General features: G+C 50.4%; 1 protein-coding gene and 1 long non-coding RNA gene across 2 annotated transcripts; one reads left to right on the top strand and one right to left on the bottom strand.

Annotated features, from left to right (window-relative positions):
• Nucleotides 1-3,233, bottom strand: CHRAC1 (chromatin accessibility complex subunit 1). Its single transcript, XM_039845909.1, has 3 exons — nt 2,894-3,233; nt 1,272-1,398; nt 1-645 (listed from the first exon to the last, which is right to left on the bottom strand). The coding sequence occupies exons 1-3, from the start codon at nt 3,038-3,040 to the stop codon at nt 530-532; spliced, it is 390 nt and encodes a 129-aa protein (XP_039701843.1). The 5' UTR covers nt 3,041-3,233; the 3' UTR covers nt 1-529.
• A 1,373-nt stretch (nt 3,234-4,606) lies between these two features.
• On the top strand, nt 4,607-20,475 carry LOC120588746 (uncharacterized). Its single transcript, XR_005649305.1, has 2 exons — nt 4,607-8,399; nt 8,436-20,475. It is a non-coding gene; the product is annotated as an uncharacterized LOC120588746 (long non-coding RNA).

Below are 20,475 nucleotides of genomic sequence, written 5' to 3'. Positions count from 1 at the left end.
TTTGGACAAATATTCAAACAAATTTTCTTGAAATACAAAAATTAAAATGTAACATACATATAACACTATAACAAAATGTAACAAACTACATATTTAGCTAAAACTGGATCTAGTTGTTTAGAAAAATAGTTTCAAAATACACATATATGAATTTACATAACTGATATTTAGAAGCTCTTTAAAATCTATCTGTAAATTTAAAAGTTAAGCAAAGTTGTCTTTGCCTCTACAGCTGAGAGCTGCAGGTGGGCTGGTAGTGCCTGACTGTGCTGGTAGCTTTTTCTCGGTTACCTCTCCCTGGCGTGAGCCTGTCAAAGAGGGGCTGTTGTCTGGGTTACTTTGCTTTTTTGGCTTTTATAGGTGTAGGTGCATCAGATGCTCTTTCTCAGCCCAGAAAGAATACAATGCACTTAAAGTCTCTGAAAAGTGAGGAAACTGAAGTCTCGCAGTGCTGTGCTTGCTTCAGAGCACCGGTGCTGATCCAGGAGGGGCTTTACCAGGCCGACTTTTAAAGCACGTCTTTTTGGGTTTAGGATTCCGCTTCATCGTCGCTTTCATCGTTGTTGTCATTCTCCTCCTCGTCTTCCCTCTTCTCCTTAAGCATTTTCAGATATTTACTAGCTAATATCTTCTTTGGTAATATATCTTAAGAACATAAAGCTAACATTAGCTATTGGTTATGATGGGCCATGAAAACCGCAACGCAAATTTCAAAATGTACTAGTTCCTGCTCTGACCTCTAGAATAGTTTCCAGAACAAGAAAAATTCAGACTACCAAATGCTGAAGACCGGTTTCCATTCCACTGACCGCAAACCACCATATGTTTCTGTGTGCAGGTAAGGACTGTGAGGAACCCTGCCCAACCTACCTGAGACAGGCCCGCTGGCCCCAAGGGTAGACTTAAGCTCTTTTTAGCTGTGGTCCACACGACTTGTTCCACAAAATAGCTATTAGTTTCTGTTTTGGAGGCCAGGTAGACCGGCCCAGAGCTTTCCCTTCAGTGGTAAGGAGTCTCAGGGGGTGGGCCTGCCAGGCTCACCCAGCCAACCAAACATCCTTGTACAGGTTGTTGAATTCATTATCATTCTAGGTGAGCCACATTACAAACGTACTCAAACAGACAAAACTAAAAATGTCTTCCTGTGCCAGGTCATGGTAAACTCTGGCACCCAGAGAACGCAGCAAAATGTTTATTTCAGTGAAAGCAGGAGAAAAAAAGCTGTAAATTACTAAGCATTTTTTGACCAGAATGTTTCAAAGACTAAGTACCTGCAAGAAACTGAAACGTTTCCGATTCCTCTGCAGTGTTTGATAAATCGCTGTAAGTGAGCGCCTTCTTTTCTTTCCCACTGCCATGTCTGTAGGAATAGGTGGCTAGATATTGAACAAAGAGCTCCTAAAACAAAACGAAAAGGTAAAATGAACGGTGTGCTTCGAAAACTTACAGAACTTAATTTTTTTACTTATGTTAAGTTTTGATGGTTGCAGACTATCTTGGTTTCTCCAATTACAGGAAGTCACTGGGGAAAGGAGAAATAGGAGATCAGAAAGAAACCGAGGCCTTATCAAAGTTGGCAGAGAAGCAGGCATTTTCCTAAGGTTTATTTTAGATTTTTAACTGATGAAAAATATTTGGAAGGAATCAAATAATGAATCATAAATGTTTAGTGACCATTCTGTGCAGTAAAAATAGGAACAAGAAACCATTCAAATTTCTGCTTGGCTCAGGAATACTTCATGTCTAAGGTGGTTCGCCTACAACTGTAACAGTCAACAACCGGAAGCTGAAAATTGACCACATTTCCCATTTTGCCCAAACACCCTCCCTCCAGCAACAACCTGGACTGAGCCTCTCTCAACGTTTTTACTTTAACTCCATCTACTTTGGTTAGTAAGGAATTAAAGAAGTGCCTGCATAAATCTTAGTCCCTTAACGCTTATAGAATGAAATTGTACAGGAAAACACAAATATCTCAACATCACATGCTGAACTGTCAATTATTTCCCTGGACTCTTAAGAAAGCTTGGCGCTGGCATAAAGCAGGCAAGGAATCTGAGACTTCCCATTTCCCTTAGCTCTGGTCCAACGTATTGAAGGGACGCTGTGTACTGAACTAAGAGCTGGAAAATACAGTCTAAGGAAAGTTAAAGCAATTAAGACTGTGCAGCTTAAACACAGCCCAATGTTAAGAACAGGAAAGGTCTTGACCTACTATCTAAACCAAATCGAGACAAAATTATCTATTTTGCACCCGGGAGGGGGCTGATACAGCACGCTGTAAAACTAAGGAATTACTTCGACTGTGGCCGGGGATGTCTCCCGTAGACGGGGAGAGGGGAGGTGAACGAACGGCACCACAGGCCGTACCTCCAGAGGAAGCCCTCGACCTGCGTGTGTACGGCGCCCGGACCCTGTCGCTGGATCGTTTGAGGAGCTGGGGCACCGAAACCAAGGAAACAGGCCGGAAGCGAGAAAACGGGCAGGCTTTGGGGCCCAAAGTACGGTCACGCGGACGGATGAGATGCAAAGGAGGTCCGCGACATTCCGAGCCGCTGCCCAGATCACCCCGACGCGAGGACGCGGCCGCGCGCGAGGGCGGGCGGGGCGAAGGGCGCGCGAGGCAGGACGGGAGCGGGGTGGGCGGGGCGAGGCGCGCGAGGCAGGACGGGAGCGGCGCGAGGAGGGCGGGGCGAAGTGAGGGAGGGCGCGCGGGGGCTGAGGCGCGCGCGGCGTGGAAGTGAGGCGGTTCACGGAAGGTTGCGCACGCGTGAGCCCGCGAAGGGGCGCCGACGGCGCGCGGGCCGACGGGGACTGGGCAGTGCGACGGCTCCGGGCGGCCCCTAACCCCGCTATCCTCTCCTCGTGCCTCCCCGCGCGGCCTCCGCCTCACCGTGGCCTTAGCCGTGAGCACCAGAGCTTCCTGGTTGATGCTGGACACCTCAGGGGAGCTCTTCATGATGACCCGGATGCGGGACAGGGGCAGCGACACGAGGCGCTGCTCCCCGCACTTGTCTCTGCCCACGACCACGTCCGCCATCTTTGCGCCCCTCCCCCACCGCCGCCGCAGCCGGCCCCGCCGCGAGGTGGCCGGCCGGCACGGTCGGGGCGGCAGCGACTCGCCGCTGCTCCTGGGAGTTGTAGTGCCGGGGAGCCGCGTCCGCGGAAGCCGGCAGCCGCCCTTCCGGGGGCAGACTACAAGCCCCGTGGTGCCCCGCGCCCCGAGCCTGCGCGGAAGGATTCCACGGCGCGCCAGGGCAGCGGAAGGGGCCCGCCGCCCGGGGAGCCGCGGGAACGCTGGGGCGCCCAGGTGGACGGGTGGGGCGCATGTCACCGGGCGGGATGGCGGCGGGAACCCAGGGGAGGGCGGGCGCTGCCGAGGGGAGGTGAGGGAAGGTCTCACACTCGGTTCTTGCACTCAGTGTGTATTCGGTGCCTTCACTCTGCTAGGATTGAGAATGCAGCAGTGAAAAGAACGCTTTCCGGAAGCCGGCGTTCTGGAGGGGAGACAAAACAAACGAGCAGACAATACTGATGAGTATCGTGAAGTAAAATAAAGCAGCGTAAGAAAATAGAAACGGGGTTACTGTTTGAACCGGGGTGATGGGGAAGAAGGCTGGGCGGCGAAGAGAGGGAGCAAGCCCCGACGTCTGAGGAAGCGCTTCCCTGGCAGAAGGAACGACAGAATGCAAAGGCCTTGAGGCAGTCCTTTCAGGAAAGCTCAAAATGACCGATGGAGGCTATGCGCGTTAGTTTTTATTCCAAGAGAAATGGGAAGAGTTTGAAAGATCAGAGGGGTGATGAGATGTCTTAAGTTTTAAAAGCTCTGTGGCAGCTGATTGTGACTAGATTGGGTGGTGGGAGAAGAGGTGGTAAGGGTAGAGAGGTCTACAGGTGGAAGCAAAGAGACCAGGTGGGTGATGGTAAGTGGGATGCTACTGTGACTAAAGTTAAATGAGCTAGGGAAAAAAAATGGTAGGAAGTAGTGGGGGGCCAGGCCAGGTGGGGCCTTGCGCACTGTGGAATTCTTTCTGAATGAATCAAGGGGCCCTAGGAGGAGTAAGTGTGGCCTACTCAAGTTGCCGTGTGTGAATAGACAGAGAAGGCAAGAATGCAAGCAGGCGGATGCCTCGGGAGGCTGTTACTGGGGCTGAGAGATGGTGGCCGGCTAGAGGAGTGGAGGTGGTGCAAGGTGGTAGGACTTGGATGTCATGTGAAGGCAGCCAGCAGGACTTGCTAATGTGAAGTATTAGTGAGTGAATGGTGGTGCCATCCACTGAGATAGGGACCGCTGCTGGAGGAGCAAACCAGGGTTTGGTTTGGAGCAAGTTAAGTTTCAGTTGCACATCGAACACTAGTGGCAGGTTGAGTGAACAAGTGAATAGTCCATCCTGGAGCAGTGAATTTAGAAGCTGCCATTGTCTAGACGCTAGTTAAAAACCATGGGCCTGGGTGAATGCATCTAGAAGGAAAAGGTAGGTAGAGTAAAAATATCTAAGGACCACATCCTGGGGTACTGCAGTATTTCGAGACAAAGGAAAAAGGGAAAATCCAGCAAAGGAGACTGGGAAGAAGTGGCTATTGAGTAATAGCCACTTCTTCTAATCCATGAAGGCAATTGAAGAAAGTTTTTCTGGAAGGAGAAACTGACCAACTGGATTGCATACTGTCAAGAGGTCAAATATGAGGACTCTCCTACTATTAGCTGTGTGACCCCAGGCAAAGCAGGTGTTCTCTCTGAACCACTGTTTCCTCATTTGCAAAGATGGGGCCAGTCATGCCTGTCTTAGGTTGTTGCGAGGTATGAAAGTGGCTGGCATCTAAAGATCAAAGTTCCCTGTCCTGTCAATGATATTCCATCCAGCACTGCGTCCCTCAGGTTAGTAAGCTGTAAAGCACTCTGCAGAAGCCTAAATTAGTGCATGAAGTCTCAGTGTGCCTGCTGCAAGGACTTGTCACCCCAAATTAACTGATTAAAAGTCCATGTGAGAAGAGTTTGGAAAATTCAAAGTATATCTTTGAATAACCTCTCAAATGTCAATTCTGTCCATCGCTTAGGTAATTTAGCAGGTTCTGAAAATGACAGCCCTTCGGTCTCCCGGAGGGGGGACCTAAGGCCAGATATGGCGGATGCTATGGTTACTGGTGTTTGTGGTACTAGAAATGTCTTTTCACATCTACCTTCCGTCATGAGGACTTAGGAATCAGCACCTGCTGTGTGCTTCGTCACTAGAAAGCGAAGGCCCAGAATGCAAGGATGGTGCCATTTTCACCATCGTGACCTCAAGCCTTGGCCCAAATGATAGCACGAAATAGTGTCAGGCCCTGCTTGGGACAAAGGTACAGTCAAGTGAGCAAGACAGCTAAAGCTCTCGTAGAGCTTGCTTTCAAGTACAAGGGTGACATAAATAAGGAGGTCTATTGTGAGTGCTATGAAGAAACCGACAAGAATGGTAGTGTAACTTCTGGGAAGTGATATTTAAGCTCCGATCTGAAGAAAGGAGCCAGCCACTCAGGCTGGACAAGGGGAGAATTCTGAGTGGGACAGTCTAGGGGGGAAGATGCAGGTTGGAGGAACCAAAAGGCCAATGTGGCTGGAGCTTAATGAGGCAGAGGGTGCAGGAGATGTGGTCAGCAAGGTATGTGGGACCCACTCGGGCACGCAGCTAAGAAGTTTGGCACTCGTTCTGAGAGCAGCGGAGAGCCAAAAGGGAGTGGATCCAACTTAAAAGCTCACCTGCTGCGAAGTGGGGATGGACTAAGTGGTGCCATGGCCTGTGCAGAGTGGAGGCAGAAAGTGCTGCTTCAGCCTCAGGATTCCTCCATAATTGAAAAAGCCCTCGATATTTACAAGAGCAAGAAACTATTCAGTGAACGCCAGCTGCACAGCCGCCTCTGTTGGTCCACACAAGAAGCAAGCTGTATTGTTGACATGTTTTAAAGTTTTTAGATGTTTGCTTCTTTAGATGATTATTGATTTTTGTAAGGTTTGTCTTTCTTTTTTAGCATGTTTGGGAGCAGGGTGGGTTAAGATTAGGAAAGAACAGAGGAGGAAGGCATCTGTGCAGGCCCTAAATGATTCCTTACTATTGGTAACCTTGGGGCAGATAGGGCTAAAGGTCAGACCTACCTGTGATCCTACTGGATACCTGATTACAAGGTAAATTGAAGTCAGCTTCACTAGGTCTTTTCTGTGAAGTTAGGCTATTGATTATGAAGAGTGAGGTCCTGAGAATTGGGGTGATCGGGAGGATACAGGCAAATCAAGAACTTTACCCCCCGCCCCATGCATCTGATCCTCTGTCAGTGGAAATGGCTCCCTGCCTTTCTGACATTAGTCTTTGCCTGCTTGAAGTCCTTTAATGAGCTCACTTGGGTGCTTACCTGGCAAGAAGATGTTGAGTCTTCTAAGACTCGCTCCGCATTAGCTCCAGCCCATAATCGGAGTCAGATCCCAGCAGGTCTTGGGGAAACAACTGCAAAGCTCAATTTAGGAGACGTTTAAACACTGAGAACTGGGATGGATATTCATGCACTTTTATCTTTAGAACTTGGGGAGTGGATTCTAATGTCAGCATACGATTGGATTGGGCTCAATTGATAAACGTAGCTGACTTATCACAGATTCTGGGTTCCGTGTGTGGCTCCAGCAACTGGGTGTGGTATGCTGAGCTAAGCTGGTGGAGAGAGATTTGGAGGGTCGCACACTGGTGGCCCCCTTTGGCTTTTAGAGACTACATGAATTGCACCTGAGTGTGCTGCTCTGACCCATTCACCCAGTAAGCCCGCAGAACCAGGGCGAGGTGTCTGGGGTAGATAGCACTGTAGAAAGGAGTCCTGGCAAATCCCCACAGTGGAGTCATGGGCTGAAGGTGTATCTTCTGCAAGTAACAATTGTCCATTTGAACAACAGCTTCAGATTTTCCACTGGACATTGGTAGAAACCAAATGCCAGACCATGAGACCCCAGATGAATGTGTGACCTTGGTTGGGTGTGACACTATCAAGAGGAAGTTGAATACAATGATAGCCTTGCGCAGGAGCACAAGTAAGTAACATGAGCAGGTGGCTCAGACGCCCATGGCACCTTTGCCCACTTCCTCCCTTCCTTGCCCGCTCCCTATGGTTATGGCTTCATGGGATTCTCTGGGCAGAAGAGTGAAGAAGAAAAAGGCAGACCCAGTTAATAGATGGCCGTGCTGATGTGCTGACGCCAGGCAGAAGGCATCGAGCTTCAGTCAGTGTGCCCGAGAGAGAGAGGTAGAGGGGAGAAGCCGGAGGCGTGGGATCTGCCCCAGGTCAGTGGCGGTAGCGTAACAGGATGGCTGATGGCCCGCGGACTTGGAAAGAACAAGATTGGAGACTTAAAGACCAAAAGGGAAGGGGTTTGTGGGTGAACTTTCCAGATTGGGAGAGATGTAAGGGCATGTGAGTGTGAATGCTCGCTAAGGGACACCTGCACAGGAGGCCTTTAATCAGCAAGTGGGAGGACCCTCTATTTGCGGAGCCAGTTGGTCTCTTTGCAGCTCCCCTCTGGTGCCACCCAGTGCTTGCTTGATGGGCTTTTGTACCAAGTAGCCATGACCACATCTGAAGCTCATGAAGCAAGGATGTCAAGGACCCTGGCTCTTTTCTTCTTTCTGCTCTGTCATTCTTGACATGTTGGATTTTGGTTCTTCCATCATACTTGTTGCCTCATGGTTCCAGAAAGGCTGCTTCGGTCCTGGACTTGCTGACTGTGTTAGACAGGAAGCTCGGGAAGAGCGGGAGGCAAAGGCTCTTTCCTCTTCAGACCTCAAGATCTCCTCACTGAGAAGAGACGATCCCCTTGGCAGTCTTCCCTTTACTCTCGCTTGTTGGAATTGGGTCACTCGCCAGCTTGGCCTGAGACCAGTCACTGGCCAGAGGGAATGAGACTACTGGGGCTGCTTCATACCAGTTAAGGTTTGTTCCCTGGGGCTGTCTTCCTGAGATCAAAGCGTGTCATCCCTACTGACAGAAATTGATTTGGGGTGGGAGTTGAGGTTTAAGGCAGGGAATGGTTGTAGGTTAGATAACCAGTATCTGCCAGAGTTGCCAACATTTAAATTTTTGGAGCTATCACATATAAATCTAACTTGAGTGGAACAGTGAGACGTCGCTGATCTCACGTGGCCTCCTGGCAGAACTGGGTCTCTAGACATCATGTGCTCTCAGGTTTGCCACAGGCCCCAACACTCTCTATCACTCACCTGTCTGCTTTACCCATTTCCCCTACCCACATGGCTCCTGTGAACATTTGAGTTTATGGCCCCTGACTTAGGACATTATTTTAGGGTGATCTGTTTACTCATGAGTTTCTCCCACCGGGCTAGCACAGTGTAGCATGTAAAGTGTAAATTAAACATGCACACACACAGGTAGCCCGTGGCAGTGAGTCAAGCCATCACACACAGGTAGCCTGTCACAGTGAGCAGGCCATCACACACACAGGTGGCCCATGGCAGTGAACCAGGCCATCACATCGCGCGAGGGGGAGGTCAAGGACCTAAGTTTGAACCTGACCTGGCTACATGCCCGGTTCCCCAGTCCGAGTCTCAGTCTCTACATCTGTAAAAGTAGGGAGTAGCATCTGCGTCCCAGCAACGCTGAGCAGCTTAGGTGAGCTCATGCGCATGAAGTGCCCTGTTTCTTCCCCAAGGAGGAATACCCTAACTTGAGATGAATTTGGAGTGGAATTAGGAAGATTTTTAAAAGCCGAGGCTACATCTTATTAGCTTTGCATTGCTAGAAGTGCTTAATAAATATTTAATAATGATAATAATGATGATTTAGCTTGGTAGAGTGTAATTATACAAATTGTTAAATACAATTCTGCCAGGCTGTCATTACAGATAATAGCCTGAATGCAGGATAATGAGGGAGAAACCAGAGCCCACCATTGTGATGGCTGTCAATAGGTAGGTGGCTTGCAGTGCTGCTGTAGACATTCGTGTGGGGGCGTGCGGGACTGTCGTGTGGGGGGATGGGGGTGGAGCCATCTAGGCCAAGGGGAGAAGTTGGCAGGAGCCAGACACTACAGATCCTTGTGGTCCAGGATGGGATAGTGAGAAGTCACTGGAGAGATTTCAATAGGAAAATGACAAGAGCTGATAATATGATTTTAAAAAGGTTTTCTCATCATTGCAACACATGTGCAACATGAAATTTACTTTTTAAACCGTTTTTAAGTATATGGTTCAGTGGCATTAAGTACATTCACATCGTTGCACAACCATCACCACCACCCATCTCCGGAGCGTTTTTCTGTTCCCGAACTGAAACTGTGTAAACACTAACTCCTCTCTCTGTCCCGCTCCAGCTCTCAGCAGCCTTTCTACTTTTGTCCCTATGAACTTGACTAGGTACCTCACATGGGTGGAATCATACATTATTTGTCCTTTTGTGACTGGTTTATTTCACTTAACATAATGTTCTCAAGGCTCATCCATGTTATAGCATCTGTCATAATTTCCTTTTTATGGCTGAATAATATTCCATTGTATGGCTGGACCTCATTTTGTCCTTCCGTCCGTCCATCCATCCATCCATCCATCCAACCAACTTGGGTTGCTTCCACCTTTTGACTGTTGTGACTAACACTGGTATGAACATGGGTGTGCAAATATCCAAGTCCCTGCTTTCCGGTCTTTTGGGCAGAGACCCGGAAGTGAACTGGTTTCATCATATGGTAATTCTGTGTTTAATTTTTTAAGGAAGTTTTTCTACAGTGGCTGCGCCATTTTAACACTCCAGCCAGCAGTATGAGGGTTCCAGTTTCTTCACATCCTTGGCAACACTTACGTTCTATTTTTTGATAATGTCCGTCCTAATGGATATGAAGTGGTATCTCATTGTGTTTGGGTTTGCGTTTCTGTGATGATTAGTGAGGTTGAACGTAGTTTCACAGGCTGATTGGCCATTTGTTTATCTTTTTTAGAGAAATGCTTTTTAAGTCCTTTGCTCATTTTTTAATCATTTGTTTGGGGTTTTCTTTGTAGTTAACTTGTAGAAGTTCTTTATTCTAGATATCAACTTCTCAGATCCATGATTTGCATAAATTTTCTCCTGTTCCATGCTTTGCCTTTCACTCTGTTGATAGTGTCCTTTGATGCACACATGTTTTTAAGTTTAGCGTAGTCCGACATGTCTATGGTTTTCTCTTGTCGCCTCTGCTTTTGGTGTTATGTCCAGGAAATCATTGCCAAATACAATGCCATGAAGCTTTTCATGTGTTTTTTTCTAAGAGTTTTATAGTTTTAGTTCTTATTTTAGGTCTTCGATCCATTCCGAGTTAATTTTTGTGTATAGTATGAGGCCAGCTTCATTCTTTTGCAGGTGGATATTCAGTTTTCCCAACTCCCATTTGTTGAAGAGAATGTCCTTTTGCCACTGAGGGGTCTTGGCACCATTGTCAAGAGTGTATTTCTGGACCTCGTATTCTAGTCCATTGGTCTGTACATCTGTCTTTATGCCAGTACCACTCTGTTGTGACTCTTGCAGCTTTGTGGTAAGTTTATAAGTGAGGAAGTATGAGATCTCCAGCTTTACTCTTCTTTTTTAAGACTGTTTTGGTTATTCAGGGTCCCTTGAGATTCCATATGAATTTCAGGATGAATTTTCCTATTTCCCCAAAAATGTCACTGCCGATATGTGGTTCTAAGTTGGGGGCGTGGTAAGCATGGAAGCAGGACAACAGTTAGGTGGCAGGTCAGGCAAGAATTGATGGTGCTTCTGAATGGCGACGTAGCATCAGATGTAGAGAAACCTCGGAAGGGTTTGGAAAGCATTTGGATGGTGAAATCAGAATTTAGTGAAGGATTCGAAGCGAGTGAGGAGGGAAGAAAGAATCAAGAATGGCTCCTTGGTTGTGAGTTGGAGCAGATGTACCCATTTCTGGATGGGGAGAATGGAAAAGGAACAGGTTAGAAAGTCAGGGGTGTCAAGCGTTCCTTTGGAAAAGAAAGAGTTCCTTTTGGGGCACGGGAAGTCCAAGGTAGCTGGGAGACAGGCAGGTGGAAAGGAAGGGAAGCTATGCTGGGGACACCGAGCTTGGCGCGAGGGGAGACTGCAGGGCTGGGGAGAGAAACGTGTCAGCCCCGGATGGAGGCACGTGGGGGCCCGAGACAGGGAGGGCAGGGAGTGAGGAAGGACAGTAACTGCAGAGGGGTGGTCTGAGGAGTTAGCCTGCCAGGTTATTCCACACCTGGGGACAGGAGGAGGAGGAGTCAGCAAAGGTGGCTTTAAGTTTCTGAGGAGATTGTCCCCAGCATGAAAACCCAAGGAAAATGACAGCAAATCCACAGCCTCCATTCTGGGCTGCTGCTCCACCGTTGCGGTGAGGCCCCTGGCGTTTGAGTAGCGGTGGAACCAGCTGGGTCTCGTGTCCTTTTCGTTGACCATGGTGGTTGGGAACTCCCAGTGCCCCGTGCGGCCCACTTCTGGCCTGGCACCCCATGTGTCCCTTCATGCCTTTGCTCCTCCCTGAAGGCTCGCCTCACCGTTTCCCCTGCATCGCTCCGCCCCGCCAGCCCCCCCCCCGGGCCTGCCTGCAGCGTGGGCCTCGTCTGCGCAGCTGGAGCCCCTGTGGCCTGCAGAGCCTGTGAAGACAGGGAGCGTCTTTCATTCATCTTCATTTTCCCAGCGCTGAGGCCGGGACATGGATCTCTGGGTGGAGAGATTAAAGGGTCATTTTAAAATGACTTTTCATTCATTTCTTTGCCCTGACCACGTGTGATTTGTATAATTATTTAAAATAACAAAAGATTTTAAAAACCATCCAGAGAAATGAAAGTGGGATGAACATTGATTTGGAAACGAGAACAAGGTAACCGAAGCTGAGAGCACTCGCCCCGCGTTCCGCAGTCATGCATTGGGCCCCGGCTGGGCGTCACTGGGCTGGTAGCTGGGGATGTGCCCTTGGCCAGAGGCAGGGTCGAGTGGGACCCGCCTTAGGTGTTTGTGCAGCCTCTGCAGCTCTCACACGCTGCTGCTGGCGACGTTGCATGGTGCAGGCAACTTCAGAGAGCAGGTTGGCGGTTGTTAAAAGTTCAGTATGTGTTTACGTGTGGCCTAGCAGTTTCACTCCTGATGTTTACTCACCAAAACAAATGCTTGTGGCACAGAAGATTGTCCCCAAATGTTTGTGTCAGCTTTATTCACAATGACTAAAATGGAAACAGCCCGAATGCCCACGAACCGGCGGGCTGTGTAACACACCAGCCCGTCCCTGCAGTGGGCCTGGCAGTGAAGAAGGAGCTGCGAATGTATGCAGCGACGCGGCCGGAATCAAGCGTCCTGCCAAGTTAGAGAAGCCAGACCCGAGAGCGTGTCCTGCCTGACTCCGCTTATGTGAAATCCTGCATCAGACAGAGCTCATCCGAGGTGACGGAAGGCAGATCCTTGGGTGCCTTCCTGAGGGACGGGGCTGCGCCAGGGGCCTGGTGGAAACGCTCTCTATCTTGATTGCGACAGTTACAAGGGTGTAGATGTTTGTCAAAACTCATGACCTACACTTAAAACAGTGCCTTTTATTGCATGAAATCATATTACAGTGAAGCTGGTTTAAAACAGAAGGCACTGTGTCTCCTCTCACAGAGCCAGTCGGGGTGAGAGACGCAGTCCAAGTACTGACAAATGTGTGCAGGGTCACCAACTGTGGTCAGTGTCCTGAAGAAAGCGTTCAGGCCCTGGCAGAGGAAGAGACCAAAACAGCTTAGAGGAGTGGAGGGACTTTCGCCGACGAGATGAATGCTAACCTGGCACGCGTCCTCCTCCTCCTCGCAAATGTGTGTGTTTGTTACCAAAGCAACAGGTTTTGAGTATAGGAAAAAAATGAGAAAAAGCCGATGTATAAAAGGAAGAGGAAAGGCCTGGTGCGCACACCCACGGTCCTGCTCACATGGGGGTGCTAGCGCCTCCTCCCGGCGTGGACCCCTGTGAACCCTTCCGGACCCGCTGAGCAGTTCACGGAGGTGGGGTGTGAAGTGAACCCAGGCAGGCCATCAAACCAGAGATCACGCTGCTCAGCGCCATCTGGGTTAGTGACAAGGATATTGGAGAGAGAAAGGCAAAGAGGAAGTGGCCAGGGCCCAAATTCTGGTGTGGGAGGGTGGGGAGGAGATGGGAAGGGGTTCGAGATCTGGCTTTGATGTAGAGGTTCTACCATTATCCCCATGAATCCACGCCCCGGGGCTAACAGAATTTAGCTTTTGATTCACAAACCAATTCTGCTCCTCAGTGATTAGGCTCAGAGATAATTGGGGAGCTTAGGTCCCCAGGCACTCATGTGTTGCCCACATGGCCAGACGCCTCTCTGGGCAGTGCCTGCTAAAAGTCTCCTCTGTCACTCACAGCCCTATTGTGTTTCTCCACAACTGAGGCTGTTACAGTGAAAACCTTGTGTTCCTAATCAGAACCCGGCACTTTTCTGGGTCTGGGTCAGTAATGGCAGGCTGGGAACCCAGAGCCAGCACAGTGGGTGGGTGGCAGTGGGGTGGTGGGCGTGGGGCCCGGCCCGGGGTCTGTCTGGCTCAGAGCCCTGAGGGTTGCTGCGCCTCTGCGCCCAGGTTCTGCAGTGAAGATCATGTGGCGCTTTCTCTTCACCGATCAGCCGCCCAGCTTGGGAATTGACCTCTGCCCAGGTGGAAGGCATTTGCAGAGAGCTCACCCTCAGACTCTGGGACCTGCTTCCTGTCTGATGCCTCAAGGACCCAATCTCCTCCGAACCCTTGTCCAGCCCTGCTCTCTCTGACTCTGCCAGTGACCTCCTGGAGCACTTGTCACTATTGCTCATTCGGGAGAGTGCTGGTCTGTGTGGCATCAGGCAAGGTGCTTTGGCCCCCCGGGCCCCCCAAACCCTGGCCATAAATGAAAAACTTAGCAGCCAGTGTGAGAGCACAAAGCACACAGTAAGTGTCTGTCCATCCAAACACTCAGGAATTTTGCCATGATGAGGCAGCTGAGTGCACATCGGTCTGGTTTGCACAGAAGGTCCTGGTGACCCAGCGTAACTATCAACAAATTCCCCTTTTGCTTTCAGAAGTGTCCTGGCTTGGGTGACAAATGATATTGTTACCCAGTTAGGAACCAACCACCTCAATCAGATCCTTTCTCATCTAGGATGGAAAAAGGGACCATCTGAGGGCCTACCTGTGTCTTTTTACAGGCTGGGAACCTACAGCCTGGAGTGAGGCCGCATCCCACAGGAATTGCTGAGCGAGATCCAGCGGGGCCCACAAAGATGTCGGGTGTGTTTCAGGTTAGAGCGGTTTGTGTAGAATGTGCTGGAACGCACACCAGTCAAGTTTACATTTCTTACATGACAAGATGTTTATCCCTTAGGGGAATCCTTGCTTTGTATTTTTTTAGAGAACTTTTGAGCAAAATAATTATTATTATTATATTATTATTATTATTTTGAGAGAAGTCTCTTGGGACTCCTTTGCCTTAATTTCAAGCAGCAAGCAAATGTTCATATAACTACAGCCGACAAAGTGGGCTCATTCGGGAAAAACCAATCAGAAGCAGAGAAGGCATCGTCGCCCCCTTAGAATCAGAGAAGGGCCATCTCAGCACCCGTGGCCACAGGTTTCTCTGTCTTCTCGTGTGGTGGCCTGAAAGAAACTTAGAACGCTGTGGGAATGCCGCGGGCGGGCCTCCACCTCGGCCTGGAATCTCGTGGGCATGCTGGCCCGAGCTGCTGGCCAGGTCCTGTGGCAGTTTTCAGTGAGTCTGAGTAATAAGGGGCGCAGAGACAAAGCTGTGGTTTCTTGGCAAAGGTGGCTTGTGCGGAGGGCGCTCGTTCATCCCCGGTGGGGGCTGTGCCGAGGGCACTGACACATCGGAAAGCTGGCTGGCAGCATGTAGCTCAGGCCTTGAAAGGCCTTTGCCTTTGATCCGGGAACTCTGCCTATGGGAATGTCTCTAAGGAAATCACCTGAAATTTGGAAAAAGCATATGCATTAAGATGTTCATAACTGTTTATGACAGTAAAAGTGAGGACAATTGGCCTATGCAATGATAGGCATTTGGTTAAGTGCACACAGCCCTGATGGGTTATTGCATAGTCATTAAAAGCGAGATGCGCACACTTGTCCCAAATCTGCTGTCCGCCCTCCACTACCTGTCATTGGTCTGGTTGGATTTCTTTTTTCTTTCTTTACTTTTTTCTTTTCTTTCTTTTTTTTGATAAGAGGAGAGAGTGGGCTATTAATGTCAGAAATAGAAATTTTACATAACGGTTTTGAAAATGACATTTGTACATAACTCGCAACAACACGGGAAGTGGTTTGTTAGATGGAAAGCAGGCTGCGAAGTTGCATCGTAACCATGTTAGCTGGAAATTTGGGTTAGAAAAAGTCTGAAAAAGCTTTGGGAAAATAGTTTTCCATGGATATCTCGAGTTTCTGCATGAATTCAATATTAGGAATATTAAGGAAGCAACAATATATATTAAAGTGTCTTTAAACAGACACATAAAACAAAGTTACTTATTGTCCAGTTGCTACAAATGTAGTGACCAGGGTCTCATAGGAACCTAACGCTGTGCAGAGTGTTACTGGGGCTTTAATAACTACCACAAAAACGAGGTATCGGCTGTTTTATAAAGCAAAAGGAGGCGAACATGTCTCGTGGCGAGAAGGTCGCCCTCACTTGCGCCCGCGCTCACGCCCTTTCGTGCAGTTGTGCCGTCTGAGTCCTGACCTCCTGTCAGAACCACTCACCTCTGCTGCCCTTCGTTCATGCTCCGCCGTTCCCTGGGGAACACTCCTTCGCTGGATGGGATCTCACTTGCCTCACCTGTGAAGGGACAGTACCGCGTACTGGGTGAGGAGACCGTCGTGGAGAACCCCTGGCCGGGCGCCGGGCCGGTCCGTGCTCAGCCGCGCTCCCCCTCCCGCCGTGCGGCCTGCAAAGCCGCCGCCGTCCTCCCGCCAGCGCTTTTGCCCCGTGCCGTGGGCGGGGAGGCTGAGGCTCTGACACGTCGCAGCCTGCGCAGCGACATGTGCCAGCGAAGAGGCAGAAGATTCAGATCCAGGGCTCACGCCCCCTGGGACTGGGTTCTTCCGACCACGATTCCGACGTGGCTGAGTCTGGACTCGCGCGTCTTTCTTTGGCTCTTCCACGAACTTCATTCCGTTTAACTTGGCCCCCAGTACACCGCATGGCTTCGTCCCCTCTCTTCTCTGAACTGCAGGCATAAGGCCCACACTACCCTAACTAGGTTTTAGAAACACAGAAAAGGTTTTTTCCGTGCGCCCCCACGATCCCGGGCCCACGGTTTGGGGTTTTCCTTTCCCTTTCGAGCATCCGCCACGTGCGGGTGTGTTTTGTGTGTTGCACTCCTGCTCGTGCACTTCGGCGCCCTGCATCTTATCTGCGCTTCATAGGAAACGTTTTTCTTGCTCTTTTTGACGGTTGCTCCCTGTTCCTTAGACTAATACAAGGAGATGCATCCGATCGCCGGCATGATACTGTTACAGGGGTGCACTTAGGGAATATTGTTCTTCTTTTCTTCATCTTCAGATTTCTTGCAGTACATTTTATGATAAAAAATATGGCTGAAATGTCAACCTGGGTAGTCAGTGTACCGAATGCCTCTCCGTCGTGTCTCAGCAGGTTCCTCTGGCTGTCCTATCCCATGTCACGTTTGAGAGAAAGCACTCGTAACTCCTTACGGGAGCGCACGAGAGCGCACGCTGGGGCTGGGCGTTTTCATTCTGAAGGGAGATGGGCGTGGTCTGAATCACTTCAGGTCAGAGGGAGGGAAAGTGTCCTGAAATCCAGCCCTTATGAGAGAATTTTATCCCCATTTCTTTCCCGAAGCATTTAACAAATTACAGGGCCACCCTTGAGTTCTGGAGGGCAGGGACCATTTCTTCCTCGTGTGCCTGGCACCAGGCCTGGCCCACAGGTGCTCAGCAAACGTTTGGAGAACAAGCGTGATTCACTCGACTGAGACTCACAGTGCCCCAGGGAAGGGAATTTACGGCTCGTCCAGAGTTAGTTTATTTCAAGGGATCTGTGTGGAGATCAGAAAAATAAGGCTTTAAGGTTGACGAAGAAATTTTTTTTTAATGAACAGCCCGGTGAGAAATGCCGTGGCCACCACGCCAGAGACGTTCGGTGTTGAGGACACGAAACGTATCCAGCCAGGCCGCTTTCGGAAACCTCTCCTCTTACGATTGAGTGATGTGCCTTTCAAGGAGAAAAGCCCTTGTCATCGAGATGGGAGAACAGCGTGCTCTGGCTCAGCTCTGCGTTTTCCACAGAAATAGACTTTTTTCAGCATTTTCTCCCAAATCTATAGGAAACATATCAACGAAAGTAGATTGATTTCTGGAGTGAAAGAAGAGTATAAATTCACCTGGCCTCAGGCTTCGGAGGGCTGCAGCCCCCGCTGCTCGAAGAGCGTGCACGATTATCTAGAACCTGGAGGTGCCTACTATGTGCCTCTTCTCCCTCACGCTGTGCGGTAGGCTGAATTATGGCTCCCAAAGATGCCATGGCCTAATCGCAGGAACCTGGGACTATGTTAGGTCATGTGGTAAAGGGGAAGTAAGGTTGCAGATTAAATGAGGGTTGCCATTCAACTGACACCAACACAGGGACAGTTTCCTAAGGTATTGGGTGTGCCCAGTGCGATCACAGGGTCTTTAAAAGTGGGAGGGGGACTTGGAGTAGTCAAAATCATAATGACAGAGTGGCGTTGGCCAGGGGCTAAGGAAGAAGGGTCTCAGAGTTGCTGTTTAATGAGTGTGGAGTTTCAGTTTTGCAAGATGAAAAGAGTTCTGGAGAGGGACAGTGGCTGCACAACCGTGAGTGTACTTACTGCCACCGAACCGTACACTTAGAGATGGTTCGATATTAAAAACTACTGACCTGTACACTTTACAGTGGTAAATTTTATGTATGTGAATTATATCTCAATTTTAAAAAGGCATGAGATAGGGCAGGCTCCTTTTCCTGCTTCTGGGTTTGATATATAAGTGTGTGATGCCTGGAGCTGCTGCAAGCATCTTGCGGCCATGAGGTACACTGGACACAGAGCAGCCAAGCACAAGAATGGGCAGCCCCTGGACTCTTCATGACACTGATGAGCCCCTAAAATAACTGACCTGCCCGATCTCTTGTCATGTGACATAATGTCCTGATTGTCGGAGCCAGTCGATGGATTTTTCTGTTCCTTGCAGCCCCGGTCACCCCTCCACAAAGCTCTGAGCAGCGAACACTGTCTAGGGGTCTCTCTCGCCAGAGGAGCAAGTCTTCCCCCGCAAGGGCTGGGAGGAGGAAGGCACGCTGTCTGCTCTGCTTCTGCTGCCTCCTCCCTCAGCCATCCCCTTCTTCATCTACCCGGGGCCACCACTGCCACCTCGGCTTTCCTTTCTGGCCCCTCCAAGAGCCTCTGCTAAGACTCCCCTGCAGCACTGTCCCAAGGCGTCATAGTTAACCAAGTGTCCCTCACCCCTCTTCCTGGGGGCAAGGCCAGGGCCTGTTTCATTAGGCCTCCTGGTTCTATACAGCACAGCACGGTGCAGCACCGGCCCCGGCGCTTAGTAGGGCCCCAGGAATTGCTTACTAAGTTGATCGAAGAGGTGAGAGTGGCTTAGTCAGTGTACATGCAGTGAGATAAAATCAGCCTCTGTCAAGAGCACCTACTACGTGCAAGTCACACTGGCCTCTCTTCAGGCCCTAAAGCATTTAATATTCACACTGCAGATGAGGAGGGAGGCTCAGCCAGGTGAAGCCATGTGCCCGAAGCCACACCGCTACTAGGTGGACAAGCTGGGATTCAGACACAGTTCTGACACTGAACTCTTCAAAAATAGTAATAACAGCCAGCCTTTACGTTGTCATCATGGTGAACCACGCCCTGCTCTGACTGAACCCTCCCAACTTCGCTGCGAGGTGGGTGTCGTTAGCTCTGTCGTGTAGATAGGAAACTGAGGCCAGCACTGGGAGCTGGTGCTCGGCTCCAGCATCCCTACCCCCACACCTGGAGCATCCCGGCTCTGGCTCACGATGGCGCTGGGGTCCCCACTGCCGCCTGGACATCAGCAAGACCAGGTGCACACAACCAGGGCTCTGGGCGGAGGAAAAGCAGTCACTTCCTAAAATGGTTTCGGGGGGACCATCCCACTTGCGGCCCGCGCTGGGACTGTGGGGCGGGTGAGGTCCCCCTGCCCTCAGGGGACTGAGTACCAGGCTGGTGGAAGAGGCCTGGCCACACTCAGCCAGGGCGCGCCCACCGGATGGATGTGCAGGGCAGGCAAGCGGGCTTGCAGGAGTGTGGTGCTCGGGCCAGAGGCCGGCAGTGTCCAGGAAAAGGGGCAGAAAGAGTGGGAGCGACGCATGTGGAGCCTGACTGGGAGCCTGACTGGGAGCAGGCCACCAGACAGCAGTGACGAGATGCTGACTAATTCTGCGCACCAGCCCCGCTGCGGGCTCCGGGGTGAGTCAGACGTGGCTTGACATCAATGTTTACTAACTGTAGCCTCACGGTGCCCCTCTGGTCTTTGAAATGCGGCAGACCGGTTCCGTCCCTCACCAGCTCTGTGACTCTGGGCACGTCGTCCCTTCTCTGAGCCTGGTCTCCTGGATGTGTCTGCACAGGATTGTGTGAGGGTCACGAGTCAGTATGTACAGCTCACCACAGGCTCCCTACAGGATGGCTATAGTCTTGTCACTGAGTCTGCTCTTCTCCGCAGAGCTGGGGCCTGCTTCCTCCCTGTGGGGAGCTGGACAGCAGTCCCCAAAGATGTCCCCAACCCTAGGACCCGTGAATATGCTGCCTTACATGGCAAAAGGGACTTCACAGCAGTAATAAAGTTACCAACCTTGAACTGGGGAGATTGCCCAGGTGGGCCCAGGGTAAGCACAGGACCCCCTCAAACAGGAAGAGGAAGAAGGGCACAGAGTCAGCTTCAACAGAAAAAGAGGCAGGAGAGACGATGTGAGGGGGACTTCCCCGGGTGTTAAAGGCTTTGAAGGCGGAGGAAGGCGGCCCCTGGAAGCTGGATGGGGGCCCCAGCTGACAGCCGCCATGGAAGGGGGCCTTAGTCTTAGAACTGCAAGGAACCGAATTCTGCCAACGACTCGAATAAGCCAGGAAAATGGATTGTCTGCTGGAACCTGCCGTATTTCCACTCTATAGAACTGTAGGACAATAAATTTGTGTGGTTTAATGCCTCTAAACGTGTGGTGCTTCGTCATGGCAGCAGAAGGAAACGAACACAGCACTCAGACTCTCTTTCTGTTGGGAACGAGGGTTCGGCCCACCGCAGCCTCTAGTCACCCCTTAAGTGCTGGCCTCCCAGCCCGCTCTCCTGAATCAACGTGCAAGGTCATTTTCCACGGTCTCCAGCTGAAACATGGGCAGGATGGCGGAGCCTTGAAAAGGCCAAGTGCACTTGGCCTTGTGCCCAAATAAAAGTCTGGAAATGAGTGTACTTGTTT

This window comes from Pteropus medius, unplaced genomic scaffold, assembly GCF_902729225.1.
Source record: "Pteropus medius unplaced genomic scaffold, Ma_sr-lr_union100, whole genome shotgun sequence".
Classification (NCBI taxonomy): domain Eukaryota; kingdom Metazoa; phylum Chordata; class Mammalia; order Chiroptera; family Pteropodidae; genus Pteropus; species Pteropus medius.
The sequence above is the reverse complement of the archived record's forward strand: the minus strand, read 5'-3'. Positions and strand labels throughout refer to the sequence as shown.